Source organism: Megachile rotundata, chromosome 1 (genome assembly GCF_050947335.1).
Source record: "Megachile rotundata isolate GNS110a chromosome 1, iyMegRotu1, whole genome shotgun sequence".
NCBI lineage: Eukaryota > Metazoa > Arthropoda > Insecta > Hymenoptera > Megachilidae > Megachile > Megachile rotundata.
In genome coordinates, this window is record NC_134983.1 from 5,894,493 (window position 1) to 5,920,442 (window position 25,950).

Consider the following 25,950-nt stretch of genomic DNA (forward strand, 5'->3'; position numbering starts at 1 on the left):
ATTTGACGTCAGCAGAATTCCAAGAAGTGGCACGGAGGATACCTCCTCCCAACTCATGTTCTCCTGATACAAATTCCCAAAATTGGTCGGTGGAATTTCAAAAATCGTGCTCGGGAATTCTTGGAATTTGACGTCAGCAGAATTCCAAGAAGTGGCTCGGAGGATACCTCCTCGCAACTTATGTTCTCCTGATACAAATTCCCAAAATTGGTCGGTGGAATTTCAAAAATCGTGCTCGGGAATTCTTGGAATTTGACGTCAGCAGAATTCCAAGAAATGGCACACGGTATACCTCCTTGCAACTTATGTTCTCCTGATACAAATTCCCAAAATTAGTCGGTGGAATTTCAAAAATCGTGCTCGGGAATTCTTGGAATTTGACGTCAGCAGAATTCCAAGAAGTGGCACGGAGGATACCTCCTCCCAACTCATGTTCTCCTGATACAAATTCCCAAAATTGGTCGGTGGAATTTCAAAAATCGTGCTCGGGAATTCTTGGAATTTGACGTCAGCAGAATTCCAAGAAATGGCACACGGTATACCTCCTTGCAACTTATGTTCTCCTGATACAAATTCCCAAAATTAGTCGGTGGAATTTCAAAAATCGTGCTCGGGAATTCTTGGAATTTGACGTCAGCAGAATTCCAAGAAGTGGCACGGAGGATACCTCCTCCCAACTCATGTTCTCCTGATACAAATTCCCAAAATTGGTCGGTGGAATTTCAAAAATCGCGCTCGGGAATTCTTAGAATTTGACGTCAGCAGAATTCCAAGAAATGGCACACGGTATACCTCCTCCCAACTCATGTTCTCCTGATACAAATTCCCAAAATTGGTCGGTGGAATTTCAAAAATCGTGCTCGGGAATTCTTGGAATTTGACGTCAGCAGAATTCCAAGAAGTGGCACGGAGGATACCTCCTCCCAACTCATGTTCTCCTGATACAAATTCCCAAAATTGGTCGGTGGAATTTCAAAAATCGTGCTCGGGAATTCTTGGAATTTGACGTCAGCAGAATTCCAAGAAGTGGCTCGGAGGATACCTCCTCGCAACTTATGTTCTCCTGATACAAATTCCCAAAATTGGTCGGTGGAATTTCAAAAATCGTGCTCGGGAATTCTTGGAATTTGACGTCAGCAGAATTCCAAGAAATGGCACACGGTATACCTCCTTGCAACTTATGTTCTCCTGATACAAATTCCCAAAATTAGTCGGTGGAATTTCAAAAATCGTGCTCGGGAATTCTTGGAATTTGACGTCAGCAGAATTCCAAGAAGTGGCACGGAGGATACCTCCTCCCAACTCATGTTCTCCTGATACAAATTCCCAAAATTGGTCGGTGGAATTTCAAAAATCGTGCTCGGGAATTCTTGGAATTTGACGTCAGCAGAATTCCAAGAAATGGCACACGGTATACCTCCTCGCAACTTATGTTCTCCTGATACAAATTCCCAAAATTGGTCGGTGGAATTTCAAAAATCGTGCTCGGGAATTCTTGGAATTTGACGTCAGCAGAATTCCAAGAAATGGCACACGGTATACCTCCTCCCAACTCATGTTCTCCTGATACAAATTCCCAAAATTGGTCGGTGGAATTTCAAAAATCGTGCTCGGGAATTCTTGGAATTTGACGTCAGCAGAATTCCAAGAAGTGGCACGGAGGATACCTCCTCCCAACTCATGTTCTCCTGATACAAATTCCCAAAATTGGTCGGTGGAATTTCAAAAATCGTGCTCGGGAATTCTTGGAATTTGACGTCAGCAGAATTCCAAGAAGTGGCACGGAGGATACCTCCTCCCAACTCATGTTCTCCTGATACAAATTCCCAAAATTGGTCGGAGGAATTTCAAAAATCGCGCTCGGGAATTCTTAGAATTTGACGTCAGCAGAATTCCAAGAAATGGCACACGGTATACCTCCTCGCAACTTATGTTCTCCTGATACAAATTCCCAAAATTGGTCGGTGGAATTTCAAAAATCGTGCTCGGGAATTCTTGGAATTTGACGTCAGCAGAATTCCAAGAAATGGCACACGGTATACCTCCTCCCAACTCATGTTCTCCTGATACAAATTCCCAAAATTGGTCGGTGGAATTTCAAAAATCGTGCTCGGGAATTCTTGGAATTTGACGTCAGCAGAATTCCAAGAAGTGGCACGGAGGATACCTCCTCCCAACTCATGTTCTCCTGATACAAATTCCCAAAATTGGTCGGTGGAATTTCAAAAATCGCGCTCGGGAATTCTTAGAATTTGACGTCAGCAGAATTCCAGGAAATGGCACACGGTATACCTCCTCGCAACTTATGTTCTCCTGATACAAATTCCCAAAATTGGTCGGTGGAATTTCAAAAATCGTGCTCGGGAATTCTTGGAATTTGACGTCAGCAGAATTCCAAGAAATGGCACACGGTATACCTCCTCCCAACTCATGTTCTCCTGATACAAATTCCCAAAATTGGTCGGTGGAATTTCAAAAATCGTGCTCGGGAATTCTTGGAATTTGACGTCAGCAGAATTCCAAGAAGTGGCACGGAGGATACCTCCTCCCAACTCATGTTCTCCTGATACAAATTCCCAAAATTGGTCGGAGGAATTTCAAAAATCGCGCTCGGGAATTCTTAGAATTTGACGTCAGCAGAATTCCAAGAAATGGCACACGGTATACCTCCTCCCAACTCATGTTCTCCTGATACAAATTCCCAAAATTGGTCGGTGGAATTTCAAAAATCGTGCTCGGGAATTCTTGGAATTTGACGTCAGCAGAATTCCAAGAAATGGCACACGGTATACCTCCTCCCAACTCATGTTCTCCTGATACAAATTCCCAAAATTGGTCGGTGGAATTTCAAAAATCGTGCTCGGGAATTCTTGGAATTTGACGTCAGCAGAATTCCAAGAAGTGGCACGGAGGATACCTCCTCCCAACTCATGTTCTCCTGATACAAATTCCCAAAATTGGTCGGAGGAATTTCAAAAATCGCGCTCGGGAATTCTTAGAATTTGACGTCAGCAGAATTCCAAGAAATGGCACACGGTATACCTCCTCGCAACTTATGTTCTCCTGATACAAATTCCCAAAATTGGTCGGTGGAATTTCAAAAATCGTGCTCGGGAATTCTTGGAATTTGACGTCAGCAGAATTCCAAGAAATGGCACACGGTATACCTCCTCCCAACTCATGTTCTCCTGATACAAATTCCCAAAATTGGTCGGTGGAATTTCAAAAATCGTGCTCGGGAATTCTTGGAATTTGACGTCAGCAGAATTCCAAGAAGTGGCACGGAGGATACCTCCTCCCAACTCATGTTCTCCTGATACAAATTCCCAAAATTGGTCGGTGGAATTTCAAAAATCGCGCTCGGGAATTCTTAGAATTTGACGTCAGCAGAATTCCAGGAAATGGCACACGGTATACCTCCTCGCAACTTATGTTCTCCTGATACAAATTCCCAAAATTGGTCGGTGGAATTTCAAAAATCGTGCTCGGGAATTCTTGGAATTTGACGTCAGCAGAATTCCAAGAAATGGCACACGGTATACCTCCTCCCAACTCATGTTCTCCTGATACAAATTCCCAAAATTGGTCGGTGGAATTTCAAAAATCGTGCTCGGGAATTCTTGGAATTTGACGTCAGCAGAATTCCAAGAAGTGGCACGGAGGATACCTCCTCCCAACTCATGTTCTCCTGATACAAATTCCCAAAATTGGTCGGAGGAATTTCAAAAATCGCGCTCGGGAATTCTTAGAATTTGACGTCAGCAGAATTCCAAGAAATGGCACACGGTATACCTCCTCCCAACTCATGTTCTCCTGATACAAATTCCCAAAATTGGTCGGTGGAATTTCAAAAATCGTGCTCGGGAATTCTTGGAATTTGACGTCAGCAGAATTCCAAGAAGTGGCTCGGAGGATACCTCCTCCCAACTCATGTTCTCCTGATACAAATTCCCAAAATTGGTCGGTGGAATTTCAAAAATCGTGCTCGGGAATTCTTGGAATTTGACGTCAGCAGAATTCCAAGAAATGGCACACGGTATACCTCCTCCCAACTCATGTTCTCCTGATACAAATTCCCAAAATTGGTCGGTGGAATTTCAAAAATCGCGCTCGGGAATTCTTAGAATTTGACGTCAGCAGAATTCCAAGAAATGGCACACGGTATACCTCCTCGCAACTTATGTTCTCCTGATACAAATTCCCAAAATTGGTCGGTGGAATTTCAAAAATCGTGCTCGGGAATTCTTGGAATTTGACGTCAGCAGAATTCCAAGAAATGGCACACGGTATACCTCCTCGCAACTTATGTTCTCCTGATACAAATTCCCAAAATTGGTCGGTGGAATTTCAAAAATCGTGCTCGGGAATTCTTGGAATTTGACGTCAGCAGAATTCCAAGAAATGGCACACGGTATACCTCCTCCCAACTCATGTTCTCCTGATACAAATTCCCAAAATTGGTCGGTGGAATTTCAAAAATCGTGCTCGGGAATTCTTGGAATTTGACGTCAGCAGAATTCCAAGAAGTGGCACGGAGGATACCTCCTCCCAACTCATGTTCTCCTGATACAAATTCCCAAAATTGGTCGGTGGAATTTCAAAAATCGTGCTCGGGAATTCTTGGAATTTGACGTCAGCAGAATTCCAAGAAATGGCACACGGTATACCTCCTCCCAACTCATGTTCTCCTGATACAAATTCCCAAAATTGGTCGGTGGAATTTCAAAAATCGTGCTCGGGAATTCTTGGAATTTGACGTCAGCAGAATTCCAAGAAGTGGCACGGAGGATACCTCCGCCCAACTCATGTTCTCCTGATACAAATTCCCAAAATTGGTCGGAGGAATTTCAAAAATCGCGCTCGGGAATTCTTAGAATTTGACGTCAGCAGAATTCCAAGAAATGGCACACGGTATACCTCCTCCCAACTCATGTTCTCCTGATACAAATTCCCAAAATTGGTCGGTGGAATTTCAAAAATCGTGCTCGGGAATTCTTGGAATTTGACGTCAGCAGAATTCCAAGAAGTGGCTCGGAGGATACCTCCTCCCAACTCATGTTCTCCTGATACAAATTCCCAAAATTGGTCGGTGGAATTTCAAAAATCGTGCTCGGGAATTCTTGGAATTTGACGTCAGCAGAATTCCAAGAAATGGCACACGGTATACCTCCTCCCAACTCATGTTCTCCTGATACAAATTCCCAAAATTGGTCGGTGGAATTTCAAAAATCGCGCTCGGGAATTCTTAGAATTTGACGTCAGCAGAATTCCAAGAAATGGCACACGGTATACCTCCTCGCAACTTATGTTCTCCTGATACAAATTCCCAAAATTGGTCGGTGGAATTTCAAAAATCGTGCTCGGGAATTCTTGGAATTTGACGTCAGCAGAATTCCAAGAAATGGCACACGGTATACCTCCTCCCAACTCATGTTCTCCTGATACAAATTCCCAAAATTGGTCGGTGGAATTTCAAAAATCGTGCTCGGGAATTCTTGGAATTTGACGTCAGCAGAATTCCAAGAAATGGCACACGGTATACCTCCTCCCAACTCATGTTCTCCTGATACAAATTCCCAAAATTGGTCGGTGGAATTTCAAAAATCGTGCTCGGGAATTCTTGGAATTTGACGTCAGCAGAATTCCAAGAAGTGGCTCGGAGGATACCTCCTCCCAACTCATGTTCTCCTGATACAAATTCCCAAAATTGGTCGGTGGAATTTCAAAAATCGTGCTCGGGAATTCTTGGAATTTGACGTCAGCAGAATTCCAAGAAGTGGCACGGAGGATACCTCCTCCCAACTCATGTTCTCCTGATACAAATTCCCAAAATTGGTCGGTGGAATTTCAAAAATCGCGCTCGGGAATTCTTAGAATTTGACGTCAGCAGAATTCCAAGAAATGGCACACGGTATACCTCCTCGCAACTTATGTTCTCCTGATACAAATTCCCAAAATTGGTCGGTGGAATTTCAAAAATCGTGCTCGGGAATTCTTGGAATTTGACGTCAGCAGAATTCCAAGAAATGGCACACGGTATACCTCCTCCCAACTCATGTTCTCCTGATACAAATTCCCAAAATTGGTCGGTGGAATTTCAAAAATCGTGCTCGGGAATTCTTGGAATTTGACGTCAGCAGAATTCCAAGAAGTGGCTCGGAGGATACCTCCTCGCAACTTATGTTCTCCTGATACAAATTCCCAAAATTGGTCGGTGGAATTTCAAAAATCGTGCTCGGGAATTCTTGGAATTTGACGTCAGCAGAATTCCAAGAAATGGCACACGGTATACCTCCTTGCAACTTATGTTCTCCTGATACAAATTCCCAAAATTAGTCGGTGGAATTTCAAAAATCGTGCTCGGGAATTCTTGGAATTTGACGTCAGCAGAATTCCAAGAAATGGCACACGGTATACCTCCTCGCAACTTATGTTCTCCTGATACAAATTCCCAAAATTGGTCGGTGGAATTTCAAAAATCGTGCTCGGGAATTCTTGGAATTTGACGTCAGCAGAATTCCAAGAAGTGGCTCGGAGGATACCTCCTCCCAACTCATGTTCTCCTGATACAAATTCCCAAAATTGGTCGGTGGAATTTGAAAAATCGTGCTCGGGAGTTCTTGGAATTTGACGTCAGCAGAATTCCAAGAAATGGCACACGGTATACCTCCTTGCAACTTATGTTCTCCTGATACAAATTCCCAAAATTAGTCGGTGGAATTTCAAAAATCGTGCTCGGGAATTCTTGGAATTTGACGTCAGCAGAATTCCAAGAAGTGGCACGGAGGATACCTCCTCCCAACTCATGTTCTCCTGATACAAATTCCCAAAATTGGTCGGTGGAATCTCAAAAATCGTGCTCGGGAGTTCTTGGAATTTGACGTCAGCAGAATTCCAAGAAGTGGCACGGAGGATACCTCCTCGCAACTTATGTTCTCCTGATACAAATTCCCAAAATTGGTCGGTGGAATTTCAAAAATCGTGCTCGGGAATTCTTGGAATTTGACGTCAGTAAAATTCCAAGAAGGGGCACGGAGGGTTCCTCCTCCCAACTCATGTTCTGCTGATACAAATTTTCGAATTTGTTCAGTGGAATTTCAAAAAGCGCGCCCCAAGAATTCTTGAAATGACGATAAGGTAATTTCATGAAACCTGGTACAAATTCTACATATTTTGTATTTTATTTTTTATTTGTTATAATTTGGGGCAATTTCTGGGGATCGGAATGAGAGATTTATAAGTAAGTAAATAATCAAATACATGTTTTTATTCATATTTATTTTCCAACACTTTTGTACATCAAATGACTTAATATATTTTATTAGTAGATAGATACATTATTTACATTTAATTCTAGGACAGAATTATCATAATAGTATGTACATATTGGTGTGCGCTGTTGTGGTATAGGATCTTGTAGAAAACTAATAAAAATCTGTTGAGAGAATAATGATAATGTAGCATTTAATTTGCTTTTAAAAAGTTATGGAAAACTGTAAATTATGGAGATAAATGTGATGAATACATAAATCCATTGCTTTCTTACGCTGTATTAAATATCGTTCACATTAGGCTATTGTGACAAGTACCTGCCTAATCTGAACACCCCCTTATGCAGGTTTGCCACAGCGCCATCTAGCAGTGATACGCGGAACTTCAGTTAAACGTCGTTCACATTAGGCTATTTTGACTGGCATTTGCCTAATCTGAACGCCCCCTTATGTAGGTTCGCCGCAGCGCCATCTAGCAGTGTCACGCGGAAGTACAATCCAAATTTCGCTGATGGTATATTACCGTAAAAGTGTTATCATTTAATTACCGACTGATTCCGGTCGGTACTTTACACGTGTTCATCATAGTTCAGCAGTTTGTTGTTAGATGGCGCTGTGAACATTATATGTGGCGGTCTTTTTTAAAAATTGTTTCATCTTTTCTTCATTTCTTTATATGCATATCATTTTTAATAAGCCCTATACTGTATGGTAATCATGATAGTCATCGATTAAGACGAGTTCTGTTATCGAAGTTTTCGTTGATCATGAAGAATTCTATTTGTACTTCAACTGTACTATTTGTATCCGTTTATAGTATAACAAGGATAAGAATAGGAAGAGAAAAGAATTTTTCGAAAAGTTAAATTGCGAATGGACAGGTAGAAATGTTACTCTTTAAAAACGTAGATTAATTTTTATAAAATTTTTTTGTATACGAAGTTACAGCATTTCAAAAATGGACAATTTTTCGCTCATTTAGTAATCCTTTAATTTTATAGCACAGTATGCAAGGAACTTAATTGGATGAAAAATATAATGAAATTATTACAAAAACAGTTTTTATTGTTGTCATGTATTGCAGTAATTTAACACGTATTTTTTAATCTTTGTATTTGAATTACATTGTTTAAGTATGTACTCTTAAAAAATATAAAAAACCTAAACCAACATAAAGAAGAGCATCTTCCTAAATTATTTATATTAAAGTTACAATTAAGTACAGAATACTTTATAACATTTGTATAATTAGAAATATTTACGTTCGTATAGCATAAAAATATAATTATTTGTGTTAATATAATTATAATATATTTAAATCTTACCATATAAAATCTTATAAATTACAAAAATTTAAAAGAATACATATTTTATAAAAAAGAGTATCTTTAATAGAGTGTCTTTTAAACTGCTATTACCTTATTTCTTTTCTTTAATTGAAGCTTCTCGTGTTTATCTGTAATAATTTCATTTGCGTGTTTTCTTTTTCTAAATGGTTTTGTATTTTGTTTTAATTTATATAAATTATCGTTGTTTTCATCGTTACTGCTGAAAGATGTTGAAAAACATTCCTTTGATTCTGGTGTTTTATGTTGCAAATTTGTTGTCACTGTCACATCTTCATTTTTATTTAATTCAAATTTATTTGGTACATGAGATTTATTTCCTAGTAAGTCTTGACATGTTATGTCTTTATATTTTGTATGTTCAGTAGTTGTGAAGCTTTTTTGTTCATCAGTTATACAGTCAGTTACAACTGGTGCTGGCAGAAAAACAGGGATAGGAATAGGGATAGGTATGGGGATAGGTATAGAGTAAGGTGCTAGAACTGTAACATGAGGTAACATTGTTGTAGGCAATGAATGAGTAGGAGAATTAATTTGACTAGATTGTACAAGTGTTGGAGATACACTTATTTGATTATGATTCGTTGTTTGTTTAAATTTATGCGTGCAAGTTGTGGATAAAAGTGGAACTTTGCATTGTGTTAAAGATGCAGTTGCTCTTGAAAACCAAGGTGATAATCTTAGTATGTCTTCAAGTGAATTATGATCTTTTTCTTCTTGCAAATTTTGTATATGTATGTCGTTTCCTAAAGTTACAGCATCTTCTTGTTTATAATTACACGAGTTATAGTTTATAACGTCCATCAGATCACAATTTTTCTTAAAACTTTTGCAATTTGGATTATCTTTCTGTGAAATATTAATACTACAATGGTTTTGATTACCCATAAAATGACAGAATTTGTTTTCTTCATTTGCTAGAGCCTGTTCTTTAATGTATTCATTAGCATCGTTTTCACTCATTTCATTATAAAAATTGTTTTTCTTTTCACTATAATTATTAGCATTTTGATGTTTTTTAATACAAATTAAATCTTTCTTTCTTGAAGTTTTTGGACTCAATTCTGATTCTTCATTTTTATTATGTTCCATCTCCTTTGTTTCGTTATTAAGCAAAGGTGGCGATAAATTATAAATTAAATTGTTATCAGTTACAAAAGTATCTTCCGTAGAATTATTCAGCGGTGACTGGCAATTTCGAAACCAAAGTTCCGGAGTTATTAAACTACCTTTTTCTGTGTCGTGAAAAGAAACGTTATTTAAACCTTGAAGCATTAAATGAGTTTGTGTTTCATGACAAAAAATGTTTATTTTGTATTGATTTAAACATTTATCACTGCAAAATTGCAACTGACTCTCACCATCCTGAAAGAAGAAATGTTTCGATTAAAAATTATACAAATAGGCAAATTTCGTTTATCTTTAATGGATTGAGATTTTTAAACTAAAGATTAGTTTTCAAACTTAAAACAGACACAAAAAATTATTTTTATTATTATAGTATTTGATTATTATAATATTTCTATGTTACATCTTTATTACTTAATGTAATTACATTTGTATTACATACCTGAAAACCAACATAGCTAATTGGATTTCGTATATGCCTACACCAATCACATGTTTTTGCTTCCTTAAAAACTGTTTTTTTACCAGCTATAAAGCAAGCTTCACTACAAAAGTGTTCCAGAACATTTATTGTACTATAAGCAAGAGCATTTGTTTCACCTGGTGCACGTGCTTTTATCATTCTACCACACCAAGAACATGTTATTGCATTATCTATAAAACATACAGCAAAATATTAAACAATATGAACTCTAATATATTTTATCAAGTTCATGTAAAATAAACAAAAGCAGTATTCGTTTAGTGTAAGTATTAACTGTACCTGAAAAAATGGAACTTATATAATTTTTATAAGGAAATTTAGATGTGGAATTGAATGTAGCTGTCTTCAATTCAAGTAAAGGGGAGAATTGCCTATTCATAGTTGTAGAACATGGCAATGGTAAGCTTGAAACATCAGGAGAAAAATTGAAAGTATTTGGTGAATCTCTTGATGCTAATTTGGTTGGTATAATATTTTGATCCATTTGATGCATTTGATTATGTCTTGCATTAGATGTGGATGTAAAATGATCCAAGTTCAAACGTTTTGTACAACCACTATCCACTTTATCATAACCATACCAGCCTAATAATTCGCTTATTGTGGTCGCTGCATATTCCTGTAACAGTAGATACAGATTGTTGTAATTGATATAATATTATAAATTTACTGATTTGCGTAGTCTGCGTTCACTATTATTTTTTTAATAATAGAAGAAATTATATTTCGATCAGTTACTTGCTCACTGTATTGATAACATAGTGAAATTATGTAAATAGAATTCTACAATAAATTTGTACAGAAGAATCTCGCTATATGGCCCTAATCGGGACTACAGAAACGGAAAATATTTAGAATGGATCATATAAATCGAAATTTTTCCACAAATTCAAAAATAAATAACTTTACCTGAATTTCATTCTCAGTTTCTTCTTTTTTAACTTCAACCGGTACAAAATTCTTTTCGGTCGAACGATGATCTCCATTGTCCTTATCCAATGATGACAATATTTTTCTTGCGTTTTCTTCGATGTTTTTTACGAAAGAGTTGATCGGTGGTTTAATGTCCATTACCTCCGAACCTTCAATAAAATTTTAAGGAAGTTAGTATTAAATAATGAGAAACTGTATATAGTAACAATTAATAAGGTGAGCGTGTAATAAACCGTATTTTTAAAAGGCCCGCCAATATGATTGATATTTTATTAATTTGCTGTACTCGGTATTAAACACGTCGTATCGATATATAATAATTTTTATTTTCATCTTATGAATAATAAAATGTTCGTATTACTTAATATTTAACTACAAATTTCGTTTTTATTTTATATTTGAATCTTTCTATACCGTATTTATAACACACATTTGCAACTAAACTAAACAAATACAACAGGATGTAATGGAAAAAGAATATGAAAAGATACGAAAAATATAAAGATAATGTTTAAATATTTGCATAAATATAATGCAAATAGATTCTTCATAATTGATTTAATTGCAATAAAAAAGTGTACTTCAAATTTATGAACTTGTTTTCGGTTTGAATGAAAATCGTTTTCAAATTATTATCGCGCCTTCAAAAAGAAAAAATGGTTATTACTTTCATTTCATAATTCCATTATTAATGAACATATTTATACAAAATATATTGTATAATTTATGGTGTTATTCTACGTAAAATTATTTCGTAAAATTAATGAGTTATTTGTTAATCGATTGTAAGCGATACTACGAAAAGTAGTAACAAAATATTATTTGTTATTACAATGTTACCGTAGCAATGACAGAGAATGATACTTAATAATTTTCTATATGAGTTTTGATCAAAACAGGCACACATATATGTATGTATATATTCAAATAAGTATTACTGAACCATCAAGCTGTGCCTAATCAAATTTCACTGATATTTTTAGGCCACTAAGGTAACACAACTTGCGTGAAAATAGATCTCATAAATAACTCGTCCAGTATCTTCTCCTTCTCGTCGACTTAACAGAAAATTTCTTCGCACTTCTAAGAAATTTATTTTTACACGGTCCATACAATCTGCAATTATTATTCGACAATCATATGCACATACAGAAATACGTATATATGTATTTTTAATAATGATGTAACATTCATTTATATAAAAAATTATTGTTTTTCATTGATTGTAACGCGCGTTGCTTGAACGATCAAAAATCGCACTGACAATCGATTCATTAGACATGCACTTTTGATCTACAAGTCACGTGATACAATTTTCGCGCACACTTTGAAATATCTTATTACTCCGCTGGATTAGAACTTGCGATGTCAAATGATTCTTTGAATCAAACTTCGATTTCGATACACAGCAGGACTGGCATAAACAAGAAGGGGAAGAGAAGAAGAAAAGAGAAAGGGATAGGTTTCTTTCGTGTACGAATGCGCGCGCACTGTTTTAACTTTTATGTCCTGTAACACTGAACTTGTATTAATTTTAAAAATAATATTCCAGAAAAATTTTTTAGTTTAATCATATTTGAGATTAATTCGTTACAATAACGTTCAGTATTAAAATAAATACTGACAATAACTATATATTTAAAACCATGCAGATTTTATAATATATAATTGTAAATAACATAAACAAATACAATATTTTCTTTAAAATTAATTGCATAACTGTAGAAAAATATAAGTGCATTCTATATGTGGTCTATATAACTATAAAAATAGAACAAGGTAAACGAAAGTATTAATTAATTAGATCACATCTTAATCTTGGACTCTAGAAAAATGAATGCTTTTTCAAATAATGTGTAATAGTATTGAGCGTTCATTTTTATTTTATTGTCAATTAATATTACTATATCAATAAATTAATAATTCTGAATATAAAAATAATATAATACATTTAAATACATTTTACAAAACATGGTATTACATAATAATTACAATAATAACTAGAAGAAATGTATTCCAATAAAAAGTTTCAAATTTGTTTAATTTCGCCACTACAGTGAGGACAACAAGTTATGTTTGAATCACTTCGTGGAAGAAATATTTGGCCACCAATTGCTACAGCTGCTCCCATCACTGCACTACAAGCTACATCCTGTCTTCCTGACATGAGTAACTTTGGACTCATAAGTAGCTGTAAATAAATAGAAGTTAATACGCTTAAAACAAATTAATCAACAATGGAAATAATATAGATCGTGTAAATAATTCATCTTCTAAGACGAACTTACTTGCTCTGCAGTTTTTTCAGCAACCGTTTTCATCTCTAAACCAGTTATATTAATTTCTCTCTGTAAATTAACATTTTCTACACCACTTAATAACTGAACCTTTAGGATTTCCGCGAGTTGGCAGCAACCTTGTGTTAAATCTATGATATTTGTAGTTGGTAATTCGTGTCTTTTACATGAAGCGGCTCCAACAGGATCGAAGTTTTCACGAAGAATACTAAGTGTTCTAAAACGAAAAAATATATTTATTTTCTTCATACTAATTTAAGAAACTTACAGGAATATTGTATTATTAAAATATACCTATAAGTTTTAAGACATGTATCTCGAATGAGATTACGATCCTCTAAAAGTCTTTTTATTGCTTCTTGAAGATCCGTCGTCCTTTGACCAAGAGCTGCCTTCCATTTTGCAAGTTCTTCAACCATTAAGCTATTAAAAAAAATAAGTAATAATTGTTTGTGATCCTAATTAAATATTACTAAAAGGCCCAACTATGAAATTGATTATTCAAAATATTAAATATATACATTTTCAATTATTTTCATTTACCTACTGGCTAAGAATTTACTCCTCCAAACTTCACACTGACCAGCCAACCATTCTGTCTGTTCTTGATGAGTTGAAAGATGCTGAGCTGAATTTAAAAGAGCCCGAGCAAGTTGTAATTTATCTTCAGTCAATAAATGAACTTTTGTTTCAAGATCTTCTCCTACTGCAGCTACCAGCAAATTCTTCAGTTCCCCATTAACCTAGTTCAAAAATATCTATAATATATATTTTAAATTCGTCAATTTTAAAAATTCCAATGAGTGCATTTAACCACTGTTGCATGATTCTTACATATTGTTATGAAGCTGCTACACTAATTTGTATTTATTGTATTATGTTATATTTCATTAAATATTTTTATATTATTATCATTTTATAATGTTACAAAATTACACATAGTAATTTGTTTCTATTACTAAAAAAATGCATACACACAAGATAGATAAATTTAAATATTCCTATTGAATCAGAAAGCTAGATCTTTATATATTTATGATATATTAAAGTCTCCAAAGCATACATCTGTCTGTATAGTATGGAGATAATGAACTAAATAATTTATATATTAGAGGTACCGAAAAGTAATCGAAATTTTGTTTACTGGCAAAAAAGAAATCTTAAATATTAATTAACAAAATAATTTCGATTCCCTTTTTAAAAAAAATCCTTCGATTTTTCATTGAAAAACTTTGAAGTCATTGAAGAAATTTTGAATACTTTTCAGTATCCCTAATATATTATGCAGACTTCAATATATCCTAAATGCATAAATATCTGCAATCTAAACCACATCATTAATACCTGTGCTTGAAATTTTAATTGATTTTCAAGTTGACTGTTTTCTTCTTTAAGTTTTTGTAATTCTGCTTCATAGACTTTCTTTTCTTTCATCCATTCACTCTCTACAGCTTTATCTTCATTTGATTTCTTAATATCAATAGGTGGAACATCTGTTTCATGAATTTTCATTGCAGCAACCCCAGAGACAGTCACATTCATATTTAAATTACTTTTTTGTAACTTCCTAGTTTTTTTATTGTAAGGAATGATTGGATTAACTGCAGCTTTATAAGGTTCATAAGGAACAAACTTTGGTTCTTTCGATTTCAATGAATTTAAAACATGTTTTTCATCTTTTATATTAATAACATGTTTTGGTACTAAATTAATTATTGGACCATTTGGCATAACAGGTGGTATAGAACTTAATTGTTTTAAGTTTGTTGGATGATAAATAAGCGCATCTCCAAGACGACATTTTGTTTGTTTTGTTTCAGTTTTCTGTGCTACAACGTTTTCCATTCCATCACCTTGTGTACGTTCAGCGCAATCCATTCCTTGTAAATCTGAAAAAACATTCAATTAAATTTTTAATACAAAAAATAATAATATCAGCATTAATGATCATAATATTAACAAATTGATACATTTTTAGACACTATCATGTGCATTATATATTAGTTATCACACAAATTTAACACCAAACAATCTTTTATCATTGTGTCATGTTAAAATTATTATAAAAACAACTTTAGATATTAATATGTAAATAAAATTAAAAGTTATACAACTCTCAAATATGATTGTCCGCACTATATTTTTAGTTTCAGTTAACCAACATAAGGTAAAAGTTTAAATAATTGAATTATTTGTAGAAAAATATTCTAACCTTGAGATTTGGTTTGTGTTCCAATTTTTGTAGAGTTTGAGGCAGTATCCATTTTCACATTAATTTATTCCTAATTAAAATACTAATGTAGTACTTCTTGAAAAAAAGAAATTGTAGATAATACATTACTTTTTATGTGTTCGTCATTGTTAACCTATTATTTATAACATTCACATACAACTAGTGAAAGCAACAGACATGGCAGCAGGACTGCGCGGGAATCAGCGGGAATACAAATATAAAAGAACATTTTTAAATGCGCCTACAACACGAATTCATTTATCGCGTCATTTTCATTCTATATTCTCTACACCATTATTCTATTTTCATTCAAATATAATTGAATAGTAGTACTAACAATAAATGCAACACGATAACAAAAAAAAATATCAAAGAAAAATGTTAAACTTTTCAAAAATTCAGTGTAATACATAAATTATTAGAATCGTGTTCTAAAAAGTTTAATTTTTCAAAAAGCATGTTGCGATCATGTAGTTTAAAACATTAATTAGGTATTAATAAAAATGGTAACCTGTACAAACATTCTAAAACTTATGACTTAAACAGTAAAAAATATTATATGTTTATATTATTATATTATCGTAAAATATAATCTTAATTATTAAGTAATTTGTATCTCTCTATATTAATTTATTAAAATTAATCAAATTAATAATCACGTTTAATAGATTACCAAAATTAATTAAATTAACAAGGAAAGCAATCAATTTAAGAATAAAAAATATGGACGAAAAAACATACAAAATATATAAACGAAGGATTGCCGAAGCAAAATCCGTAATTGATAATAAACCTCCAAAATTTGATCTATCTCATTATTACAAAACAGCTAATTTAGATATCGATGCAGCCAGAATAAAAGTCATAGACGCGGAAAATATAAAATTATTAAGAAGAATGAACGTAATTAATCGAATAGGTGTAAGTACAAAAAATATTGCAGTTCAAAAAATTGTGAGTTTGACGATTTGAAAATTTAGGAAATTAGGAGTTTGGAAATTTGCATATGAAGTACCTTATAGCTTATAGTTTCAGTGATCAATTTTACCTTCATTCCTACCTAGTCACTGTTTAAGTTAATATTAAATTTAACAGGGAACGACAGATTGTTGGTTACCAAAGATTGAATACGCATCAAGATTTGTTGACCAAGAAAGGACTAACAGGACTATTATGAGACAAAATAAAGCTTTATTAAAAAGCATTCGCAATACCACTAGTCAATACCCTGCCGCGGAATTCATAAAAAGTTGGCAAAATATGAGAATGAAATTAATGCATGGCAGAAGGAAAGTTTTTATCTTTTACTAATGATTTATTTACATATTTGTATTTTAATAACAAAAGAAATTTTTTTTCCCAAGAAAACTATTTTTTTAATTCGGTCTGATACGTTTCTTAAATGCATACAGTTCTTAAAATTGAAAGTAATATTTTGTAAATATAGATCAGTACAAAAATCTACGGTTCCATTTGTTGTACCAAAAATGAACAAAGATTACTGCATAGTCAATGATTTATCAATATTGAAAAGTATGAATCCTTCTGTCCGAACGAAATGTTTCTTCGAAATAAAAGTTCGAAGGGAAAAACAAACATTGGGATGTATCCAATTTGAACTGTACGATGACATTGTACCGAAAACGTGTGAAAACTTTGCAGCGCTATGTAGTGGAAAAATTAATGGTTTATCATACAAGTAAACATAGACATAAAATTTAATAATAAACATATGAATTATTGCTTGGCACTATTAAATTTCGTTACAAATTAACTTCCTGCAAATTAAGCAAGCTTTATTATATTTTACTATAAATAAATTAGCAAACACTATTTCAATAATTATTTTGTCTTAAATTTTAAGTAACAGATAATTATATAGCATAAAATTTAATAATAAAAATGTGGTATTTCGCATTAGAAATACACCATTTCATCGAATTGTTTCGGGTTATTGGTGCCAAGGTGGAGATGTTACAAAATTCAATGGTAGTGGAGGAGCATGTATATATGGTGATTCATTCGAAAATGAGAATTACAATTTACGTCATGCTGGACCTGGAATTTTATCAATGTGCAGCGATGACGAAAACAGAAGCAATTCCAAATTTAATCTTACCTTTAAACGTTTGGAAACGGTAGATTCGAAACATGTAGTTTTTGGAAAAGTTGTATCCGGTATTTCAAATATTTACAAGGTATACTAATTACTGTGATTTACTCTTTGATTTTTTACATATACTATACTGAATTCATAATTCAAATAAATGGACACTATAGTGTTAACAAGACTTTCGTGATCTATAGATTGAAGAGTTTGGTACAAAAACGGGAAAACCGATTAAAACAATAATTATATCTAATTGTGGTGTTGTATCGAAGGAATGAGAACATTTATAACAGACAGCAAAAATGATATAACCTTGCCAATTTAGTAAGGTAACATTTATTCGAATTATTACAATTAATAATAACATGGTATTCGATTGTACGAGGCTATATATAAATACAGTAATTCTATTTTGTTTTTATAATTATTGTATGTTACATAATTTCCAAACATGCAATCTATAAAAACTTAAAGATGAAAATTGTCTTAAAAGTCCAAAGTAAGATCTAGATTAATATTGTACTTAAAAAATATTATAATTGTAACAATATGATCTCAATGATTAAAAGCTCTAATTGTAAAAAATATTTTTAAAATAATATTTTATTCTTCAAATATTATTTATGTGAATAAATATAAATCAACAGTTTTCAGTTTCTTACTTTACAGAATTCTGATGTAAAAGTTTGTAGAAATTATTATGTACACTTCTTATTACATTTCATTTCTAATATGTAGTGGATAAACTTCGCTCTTGTATTTAATTGACCTTTTCACAGTAATAAGGCACTTTGTAATAAATTTAATGGACATAAGAAAATTGTATAGAAATATTCAGATATATGAGAATAGTCTTCACTATTAAAATAAAAGCATAAATATAGAGATTTAAATAATGTTAGTAACCGATACATAGTTCTGTTATATTTCTAGTAAACTGTTAACTTTTATCAATATGTTGCAAAATTCGTTTGCTTCGTTTCCAGTAATATGTGTAAACAAAATATAGTAGTTTTAAGCTGGTATTCTTTTAGGATTTAAGTCGTACATACGACGCATACGTTTTTTTAACTCTTGTGGAAATTTATCATAGCACTTTTTACAAGCTGGTTTTAGGTCAAATTCGAAAAATTTGGTTTTTTGATTCATTTTTTGATCACAAAATGCACACGCAAAGTGATGAACACACCATGCTTTATTTAAAGCTGTAAAAACTGAAAAATATAAAATACACAAAATACAATTATTTTGTACTTATATCTACACTATTAATATTGTATATAAAGAAACAACTGTATATTTTCATGTTAAAAAAATAAAAATAAAATTTAAAGAATGTTAAAGCATATTATATACATACCATCTCCAGATATGACTTGATTGCATACAAAACAGAGATTTCCAAAGAGTTGATGGTAATGAGTCTCACAATAAGCTAAACCTTTTTTCTCATAATGTCTATGTCCTAAGAATGGTTTTTCACATTTGGCACAGACAAAATGTTCAACATGCCAATGTTTACCCAAAGCAGTTACCACGCGTTCCTCTATTGGACGACGACACGCCCCGCAAATTGGAATTCCCATTTTATCGTGACATCTCAAACAATATAATTCATTCTAAAAACATTTCCAGAAATTATATTAGCAGTCACAATATATTAGTCATTATATTATATTATATGAACATTACTATATATATTTAAAAACTAATACCATTTCATTAGCAGCATATCCTGGTCTAGAATTAACTTCTCTAGCATCAGAATTAAGTTCTACACCACAAGCTGTACAATTGAAATGATATGGATGATACAGCTCTCCTCGAAAGCGTAGAGGTTTGTCATCAATTACTCCACTAAAAATCATCACATTTTATAATTTTTATATATGTAAATAACATAAAAAATTTATTAAAGTTTAAGTAGAATAAAGATTCATACTGGCACTGGTGACAAATATATTTTCCTAATGCTCCTGCTTTGACACGTGTATTACATGTATGACACAAAGCTCTTCCTTGACATTTAATAAACCCTGCATCAGCCAATTCACCATTACATTCTTCACAACGGAAACATCCTGGATGCCAATTGGCATTCATTGCTTTTATCACACGACCAATGACAAATTCTCCTGCACATAAAAAATTATAACATTTATAATATTATAATACAATATATATTATAATTTAAAAATATTCAAAAGAACATTTATATAAAACAGTTACTTACCACATTTTTCACAACAAGGTGCAAACAAGACATGAAAATCATGTTCACAATATTTATATCCTTCAAATTCATAAAATATTCCTTCTGGGAATTGACGAAAACATTGCGCGCATCTAATAAAAGCAAAAATAATAAATATGTAACTTTGATGTTACTTTCCTATAACTATTTGGTATTACAATAATAAAATTATTATACTTCTATTTTAGACATTAAAGCTAAAGAATATCTTATGCATAAATAAGAAAATAAAATATTTTTTATTTATATTTTGTACAATAACATTTGAATAATTCATAATTAATACTAATAATAATTTAATACTCTTACACAAAACATTGAGAATGCCATAATTCTCCATGTGAATTAACAATTTTTTCATGAGGTACAAAACCTTCTCTACATCGAGAACAAAACATGTGATCCAAAGACATATCTGTAACACTTTAAAAAAAGCCTTCAATAACCTCTTGTTAAATATATGTACGAAATATCTCTTATATGTACAAAATAATTGAAAATATTATTTACAAAATATTTGTTATATTTAATAAATCACAGATTAATTATACTAATATCATAAATTTAAATTTTTCAATAAATTTTAAGTTTTGACAAAAATAAGCCTGATTTATTTCACATTTACTATTGGTCTTAATATGTAGAACAATAAACACATTTAATAAAAATGCTTTTAAAATTGATCAATTTAAAGAACTATTTTAAACGTATTTGGGCGTTTACATTTAAACTATATATTCAAATTGACGTTTTAAATGATTCAGAATAACATTTAAAATTATATATTACCTGCAAATTAAATTTGATAGGTGGAAGCTACTATAATACTATGTTTTGCAAGAGAAAAACTTGTGCTTACCCTGGCATTCTTTAATGATAAAGAACTAATGAAAGTTCACAATTAGCAGTTGTTACCTTATTATTGTAAAAATTTAAAAAATTAACAACGTCATACATTAACAATAATTTTAAAAAATATTTAATATTTTTGTAAAGTAAAAAATGATAATACTTGTCACAATTGTAAATATTTTCACTTTCTTTTATAAAATAAGGCTTTGTACGGAAAATACACACTGTGACAGAATGATTTTACATTGAATTAATGATTCGCTATATATTTAAAATAAAAATTACGTCACCAAATAACGCACCGTCTTTTCAGCAATGATCATTTAACTTCAACGACCAATCAGATCTTGGAAATACAGAATTACCTTTTTTGAAACTTTATTCCATGCGATGAAAGGCAAAGTATAGATTGGAACTGTGTAAATACTCTGTGTATGTATATTTTGTTCCACAGAAGAATATATTCATTTCGCGCAGCTTCATTAAAAGTCAAAAGATTCTCCACTACCAATTCATTATCCTCCTATTGCTTAATTTCTACTTAGCGGTCATGTATACAGTGGACAGGAATACACCAATTCAAGAAAGAAATGATAAAATGTAAAGTATATAAAATAAAAGATCACTGGATATATACATTTAACCTCGTGGTGGTTGTTAGTACACTTGCGCATTGGCTTGATTACAAAACATGTTCTACCAATTAGATCCAACATGCGCAGTATGAACGAAAATTTGTTTTACACGAAGTATGATCTTCCATGAATCAAAATATACCCTATTCACGAAAGAATACAATAGTAACTAGATAACGAAAATTTGTTTTTTCTGCGCATATTCACACTTCCGAGTCTACACATTCTATAATCCATGACACCATCGCATCCAAAGTATATACCCAGTAGACAGAAAGTTTTATGATTTCCAATCCTACTGAATTAAGTATGTTTTATTTATTAGACGAAATATTTTTTATTCTACATTTATTTAAAAAACGGAATATAATATTTCTCTTATCTTCAATCATATCATAACCTACTTTCACTGTTCGTTTATTTTTGCTTACCATGTATATGACCACGAAGTTAAAACAGTCAATACAAGATCATCGTTCTCGTTATTAGGAATTTCCCTAAACTATCAAGCTGCGCAAATTATCGCCCAGTACATGGTTCCTTCTGATATTATATAGAAAATTATATAAATTATATAAAAATAATACTATACTATATATTATAAAACATATCTAATTATCTAAAAGTATAGAATATAAGAACTTAAAATAAAAAAAAATGATATGTAAGTCATATGTATTGAATTTGTAATACACCCAATATCACGGCGCTGCGAACGGCCCACTGATCGATCTCAGAGTAATCAAGGTGGGCACTCTAACCGCTTTCACGTGAATTGTTTGTGCTGCGAACCATTTCTTCTAGCGAAGTATCGACTACGTAACAGGAAAAATGGCATGGTTATGCGGGCGTGCCGTTTTCCAAACATGTAGACGTTCATTTTCCCGTAACGCTGTTATTTATGCACAGAAATGTAAAGTATACATTTTTTCTTCATTTCTTAAAAACGATTAAGCCTAAGCCTTTGCGTTTTCATATTACGTAATTTAATAATACAATTCTTCAATCTCACTCATGCTAGATATGAAACAAAAGTTATGTTTATAATCTTTTCTGTTATAGCTGGGGAAGAAGCTGAATTACCTGATCCAGTGGATCATGCGACAGGATTAGAAAAACGTGAGCTTCTTGCCGCAGCAGCTGGTAATTATGTAAGTTTTTCGATTTGTAAGTCAATAGCTTCTCAATTAATGTCATTTTAAAATGAAAGTAATAGCATAAAATGATTATTCAGTTAATATCGCAAATAATAGGTCTCGTACAATAAACTATTGTCATTCTACATAATTATTTATTTCCATAAATATTCGGCCTTTATATTGTTATTAGTATTGTTGTTAATTATCTGCAAAATACATATATTTTATTTAACATTACATTGTTTTATACGTGTTTTATGTGAATAAATTGTCATGTACGTTTTTCAAATTAGCATTAAAAGTATAATATCTATTAGTAAGAACAAATATATCTAAAACGTATGTACAATTTTATTCTACAAAATATACATGTGTAAATAATTTTTTTTTTTGTACAAGGTAGTTTTATACTACATGAGAATAACTAACTGCAGAGTAAAAGATTCAGAATGAAATTATAATAAAAACATGTGTCTAAAAATTCCTTAAGGATGTAGAAATTAATTAATACCTCATTTTGTTATAGGATCCATATCACATGAAAGCTATAGAAATATCACGTGACAGCACAAAGGATTCTCCTAATTTGATACCAAGTGCATTCACTAGTCGAATTGTAGGATGCATTTGTGAACCAGATTCTTCGCACGTAAATTGGATGTGGTTACATGAAGGTCAACCACGCCGTTGTGAATGTGGACACTGGTTTAAACTTGTTGAAAAGCCACCACTTTAATTTATGTCATTTTTTGTATATTAGTAATTTGTTTAAAACATAGAATTAATACTGTATAATATCGAACATTGTTTTTATTTATACCTAAACTGATTTGGTCTCTGTAAATGCAAAATAAATTATTGTGACAATATTCCAACGTAAAAAAGAAATTAATCATTTTAATGATTTAGAGAGTAATAAAATGCACTTTCTTTTACAAATTATTAATTATAGGATAATTTGTCATGATTATATTTATTATCATTTTTTATTGTAAAACATTAGTTACATTTAAAAATAAGTATTTCAATAATGAATACCATATTCTACAATTTCTTTTGTAGTAGAAAACTTATTAATATCTATTATTTATGTGAAAATACCAATATAGACAGTAATTAATTACTTAACTGTTAATATATAATTTATTTTTGATCGTGTATAATGATTAACTATATACATTGATATACAATTTCACAAAATTGTGTAAATCGAAATATTTAATTACACATATATATTTCATAAAATGGAAATTTATGTGATTTTTCAATATTACTTGTACATAAAATTGGTTTGTTATTATGACAATGATGATTTATTAATTACAATGCTTCAAAATTTATAAAAAATCAATATTTACACATCAAGAAATCAGCATAAAACTATTGCTTCAAATATAATTATGCTGATATATGTTAAATGTATTATGTTTTGCATTTAATATTTAAAATTTATTTCAAGTCCTATAACCTTCTGATAATCTCCGTGAAAGGATGTACTTCTTGAAGTTGTTAAAACGTCAGTCCTTGGTCGTCGAAACAATAGCACATGAGGTTCTAAAAATGTTAAACAATTCTGTTTTAATTATGACAGTATATTTACAATAATGTGTCTGCAATCTTTTTCTTTCTTTTTTCATAAATCCTTGATATATTAAAGGCGTTAAACAATAGTCTAGACATATTATGTAGTTCTTTAATTTTTTACAGTTAATGTATTGTAATAATGTATTAGATTAGTGCATGTGAAATATCAGATTTCAAAAATAAAAAATCAAACACGATTTAGAGAAATAAAAGTATCGCATAATAGCTCTTATGGCACATCAATTTGAAGCTTAAAGTGCATATTTTCACTGTACAAATATCTTGTTAATATTTTAAACTCTAAATGGCTAATTACCATTTACAACAAACAATAATCAATTTCAAAATGTTTGAAGTCTGATACAATTTAATGATATGAAACTACAACAAAGTACCACTTACATTATATTGCTTTAAAATTTAATGTTTCTTGAAATAGCCATACAAATATTCGTAATATAATGCTGTGTAAGTGCTAGTTAATTAACTCATTACACATTATACCTAGTAATTAATAAGTAAATTTTCTGACAACCATGTAGATTATATTAAAGAAATGTCTGAAAAGTTTATGAAACCATGTAACAAATTGTAAGCTTCATATTAATATACTATATGCAGAATATTATAGTACTTTCATGTCATCATATTGTATTAAACTTTTGGCTTTTCCAAATCGAATGCTTCATGTACTTGCTATAAGTCCATATGAAAAGTGGTAGTAGTAGTTTACTTACAAAGTCATTAATACAAAAATTGTAATTTTATGGAAAGCAATATATCAGTTTCAAATGCTTAAAGAATTTTACATAATTTATCAGAAAGTAGCACTTGTCTAAAAGTGTTACTTATTTATTACAAAACAGCAACTATTTAACTCCAAAAGTGAATTTAAGTTTTATAACACAATGTATTAAAAAACTAGGTAACACAAAATTTTATTATTACTTTTCGTAAAAATTTAATTAAAAGAAAAATAATGCCTCTAATATTATACCTGGTACATGCATCATATAATGAACCCAACCTGGACTTTGTTGAACTCCTAAATTTCTCCATTCAGTTTCTGACATAAGATGAGTTTTTGGTACATGTCTTGCTAAATCTGCTGGTAAAATAACATGCCTATAGACAAGGAAACATTTCAAATAAATTCAAATTAATAATAACTTTACATTGAAAATAACAATGTTATTACTTTAATTCATTTTAACTTCTAAAAAAATAATTACAAACAAAAAAAACTTAATATTAATCAGAAATTAATCTTAATCTCGTGAATTTTATAACAAATATATTTTATAAAATACGTACAAGAGAAATTTAAATGACTACTAACAGATAGTTCAACTACTTTCTTAACATGAATTAATTATATTTGTATACAAACCTATATTCATATTTATCATCGTTGTATTTACCGGAGTACTGAATTTGATCGACCGGCATATTTATGTGTGCCCTTTCTTTCTTCTATACAATTTATTTTTGTAAAAATTATATATATATATAAAAATAAACTCCACCTATATAAATACTATATAAATGTGCTTCACAGTTAGACCAATTTAATTTCCGCCTTTTTTGAAAAGCCATAATAGGTTAACAGGTAACACGTATCACTGAAAAATAAATGCGCCATCTGGTGTTAAATTTTCTTCAAATCATGTTCAAAATTTTAACG

At 31.7% G+C, this 25,950-nt stretch overlaps 6 protein-coding genes across 13 annotated transcripts; 2 read left to right on the plus strand and 4 right to left on the minus strand.

The window, feature by feature from the left end:
* Positions 1-8,335: 8,335 nt before the first annotated feature.
* Positions 8,336-12,881, minus strand: Sobp (Sine oculis-binding protein). Of its 3 annotated transcripts, none has more exons than XM_076533173.1 (5): positions 12,003-12,881; positions 11,139-11,311; positions 10,509-10,848; positions 10,188-10,399; positions 8,336-9,982 (listed from the first exon to the last, which is right to left on the minus strand). In XM_076533173.1, the coding sequence occupies exons 1-5, from the start codon at positions 12,067-12,069 to the stop codon at positions 8,675-8,677; spliced, it is 2,100 nt and encodes a 699-aa protein (XP_076389288.1). In that variant the 5' UTR covers positions 12,070-12,881; the 3' UTR covers positions 8,336-8,674. The 3 variants fall into 3 exon arrangements, with proteins under 3 accessions (XP_076389288.1, XP_012134933.1, XP_012134932.1); XM_012279543.2 differs by having other exon boundaries at positions 8,337-9,982; positions 12,106-12,881; XM_012279542.2 differs by having other exon boundaries at positions 8,337-9,982; positions 12,101-12,881.
* A 204-nt stretch (positions 12,882-13,085) lies between these two features.
* Positions 13,086-15,953, minus strand: LOC100877082 (golgin-45). Its single transcript, XM_012279541.2, has 7 exons — positions 15,801-15,953; positions 15,672-15,741; positions 14,804-15,348; positions 14,003-14,202; positions 13,754-13,882; positions 13,451-13,676; positions 13,086-13,353 (listed from the first exon to the last, which is right to left on the minus strand). Exons 2-7 carry the CDS (start codon positions 15,721-15,723, stop codon positions 13,192-13,194), a joined length of 1,314 nt encoding a protein of 437 aa, XP_012134931.1. The 5' UTR covers positions 15,724-15,741; positions 15,801-15,953; the 3' UTR covers positions 13,086-13,191.
* LOC100876970 (uncharacterized) lies at positions 15,870-18,838 on the plus strand. Its single transcript, XM_076529256.1, has 5 exons — positions 15,870-15,895; positions 16,361-16,613; positions 16,788-16,979; positions 17,612-17,890; positions 18,000-18,838. The coding sequence occupies exons 1-5, from the start codon at positions 15,870-15,872 to the stop codon at positions 18,078-18,080; spliced, it is 831 nt and encodes a 276-aa protein (XP_076385371.1). The 3' UTR covers positions 18,081-18,838.
* stck (LIM zinc finger domain containing stck) lies at positions 18,104-21,629 on the minus strand. 4 transcript variants are annotated; one of them, XM_012279539.2, is made up of 7 exons: positions 21,274-21,629; positions 20,366-20,479; positions 20,036-20,148; positions 19,745-19,937; positions 19,518-19,659; positions 19,163-19,421; positions 18,104-19,016 (listed from the first exon to the last, which is right to left on the minus strand). In XM_012279539.2, exons 2-7 carry the CDS (start codon positions 20,467-20,469, stop codon positions 18,817-18,819), a joined length of 1,011 nt encoding a protein of 336 aa, XP_012134929.1. In that variant the 5' UTR covers positions 20,470-20,479; positions 21,274-21,629; the 3' UTR covers positions 18,104-18,816. The 4 variants fall into 4 exon arrangements, with proteins under 4 accessions (XP_012134929.1, XP_012134928.1, XP_012134927.1 ...); XM_012279538.2 differs by having other exon boundaries at positions 21,211-21,629; XM_012279537.2 differs by lacking the exon at positions 21,274-21,629 and adding an exon at positions 20,846-21,177.
* Positions 21,630-22,261: 632 nt separating this feature from the next.
* LOC100878364 (cytochrome c oxidase subunit 5B, mitochondrial) lies at positions 22,262-23,479 on the plus strand. The gene is made up of 3 exons (XM_003700646.3): positions 22,262-22,456; positions 22,606-22,694; positions 23,209-23,479. The coding sequence occupies exons 1-3, from the start codon at positions 22,375-22,377 to the stop codon at positions 23,416-23,418; spliced, it is 381 nt and encodes a 126-aa protein (XP_003700694.1). The 5' UTR covers positions 22,262-22,374; the 3' UTR covers positions 23,419-23,479.
* Positions 23,480-23,798: 319 nt separating this feature from the next.
* On the minus strand, positions 23,799-25,799 carry LOC100876858 (cyclin-dependent kinases regulatory subunit). 3 transcript variants are annotated; one of them, XM_012279534.2, is made up of 3 exons: positions 25,657-25,799; positions 25,294-25,391; positions 23,799-24,236 (listed from the first exon to the last, which is right to left on the minus strand). In XM_012279534.2, exons 1-3 carry the CDS (start codon positions 25,713-25,715, stop codon positions 24,118-24,120), a joined length of 276 nt encoding a protein of 91 aa, XP_012134924.1. In that variant the 5' UTR covers positions 25,716-25,799; the 3' UTR covers positions 23,799-24,117. The 3 variants fall into 3 exon arrangements, with proteins under 3 accessions (XP_012134924.1, XP_003700763.1, XP_076389548.1); XM_003700715.3 differs by having other exon boundaries at positions 25,264-25,391; XM_076533433.1 differs by having other exon boundaries at positions 25,264-25,371; positions 25,657-25,795.
* Positions 25,800-25,950: the final 151 nt, after the last annotated feature.

Excerpts from the sequence above, each read along its gene's own strand:
- Sobp (XM_076533173.1), bottom strand. The coding sequence starts at position 12,069 with ATGTGTGCCTGTTTTGATCAAAACTCATATAGAAAATTATTAAGTATC. Across the intron at positions 11,312-12,002 it reads CATTCTCTGTCATTGCTACG|GTTCGGAGGTAATGGACATT; the intron begins GTAACATTGTAA and ends ATTTTATTGAAG. Across the intron at positions 9,983-10,187 it reads TTAGCTATGTTGGTTTTCAG|GATGGTGAGAGTCAGTTGCA; the intron begins GTATGTAATACA and ends TTCTTCTTTCAG.
- LOC100877082 (XM_012279541.2), bottom strand. The coding sequence starts at position 15,723 with ATGGATACTGCCTCAAACTCTACAAAAATTGGAACACAAACCAAATCT. Across the intron at positions 13,677-13,753 it reads ACATGTCTTAAAACTTATAG|AACACTTAGTATTCTTCGTG; the intron begins GTATATTTTAAT and ends TTTTCGTTTTAG. Across the intron at positions 13,354-13,450 it reads CTGAAAAAACTGCAGAGCAA|CTACTTATGAGTCCAAAGTT; the intron begins GTAAGTTCGTCT and ends ATTTATTTACAG.
- stck (XM_003700645.3), bottom strand. Across the intron at positions 20,149-20,365 it reads TGGCATTCTCAATGTTTTGT|ATGCGCGCAATGTTTTCGTC; the intron begins GTAAGAGTATTA and ends TGCTTTTATTAG. Across the intron at positions 19,938-20,035 it reads ACCTTGTTGTGAAAAATGTG|GAGAATTTGTCATTGGTCGT; the intron begins GTAAGTAACTGT and ends TTTTATGTGCAG.
- LOC100878364 (XM_003700646.3), top strand. The coding sequence starts at position 22,375 with ATGGCATGGTTATGCGGGCGTGCCGTTTTCCAAACATGTAGACGTTCA. Across the intron at positions 22,457-22,605 it reads TGTTATTTATGCACAGAAAT|CTGGGGAAGAAGCTGAATTA; the intron begins GTAAAGTATACA and ends TTTCTGTTATAG. Across the intron at positions 22,695-23,208 it reads CCGCAGCAGCTGGTAATTAT|GATCCATATCACATGAAAGC; the intron begins GTAAGTTTTTCG and ends ATTTTGTTATAG.
- LOC100876858 (XM_003700715.3), bottom strand. The coding sequence starts at position 25,715 with ATGCCGGTCGATCAAATTCAGTACTCCGGTAAATACAACGATGATAAA. Across the intron at positions 25,392-25,656 it reads GATGATAAATATGAATATAG|GCATGTTATTTTACCAGCAG; the intron begins GTTTGTATACAA and ends CCTTGTCTATAG. Across the intron at positions 24,237-25,263 it reads TTATATGATGCATGTACCAG|AACCTCATGTGCTATTGTTT; the intron begins GTATAATATTAG and ends TAACATTTTTAG.
- LOC100876970 (XM_076529256.1), top strand. The coding sequence starts at position 15,870 with ATGGCAGCAGGACTGCGCGGGAATCA. Across the intron at positions 16,614-16,787 it reads ACGTAATTAATCGAATAGGT|GGAACGACAGATTGTTGGTT; the intron begins GTAAGTACAAAA and ends TAAATTTAACAG. Across the intron at positions 16,980-17,611 it reads TGAAATTAATGCATGGCAGA|AGAAATACACCATTTCATCG; the intron begins AGGAAAGTTTTT and ends GTATTTCGCATT.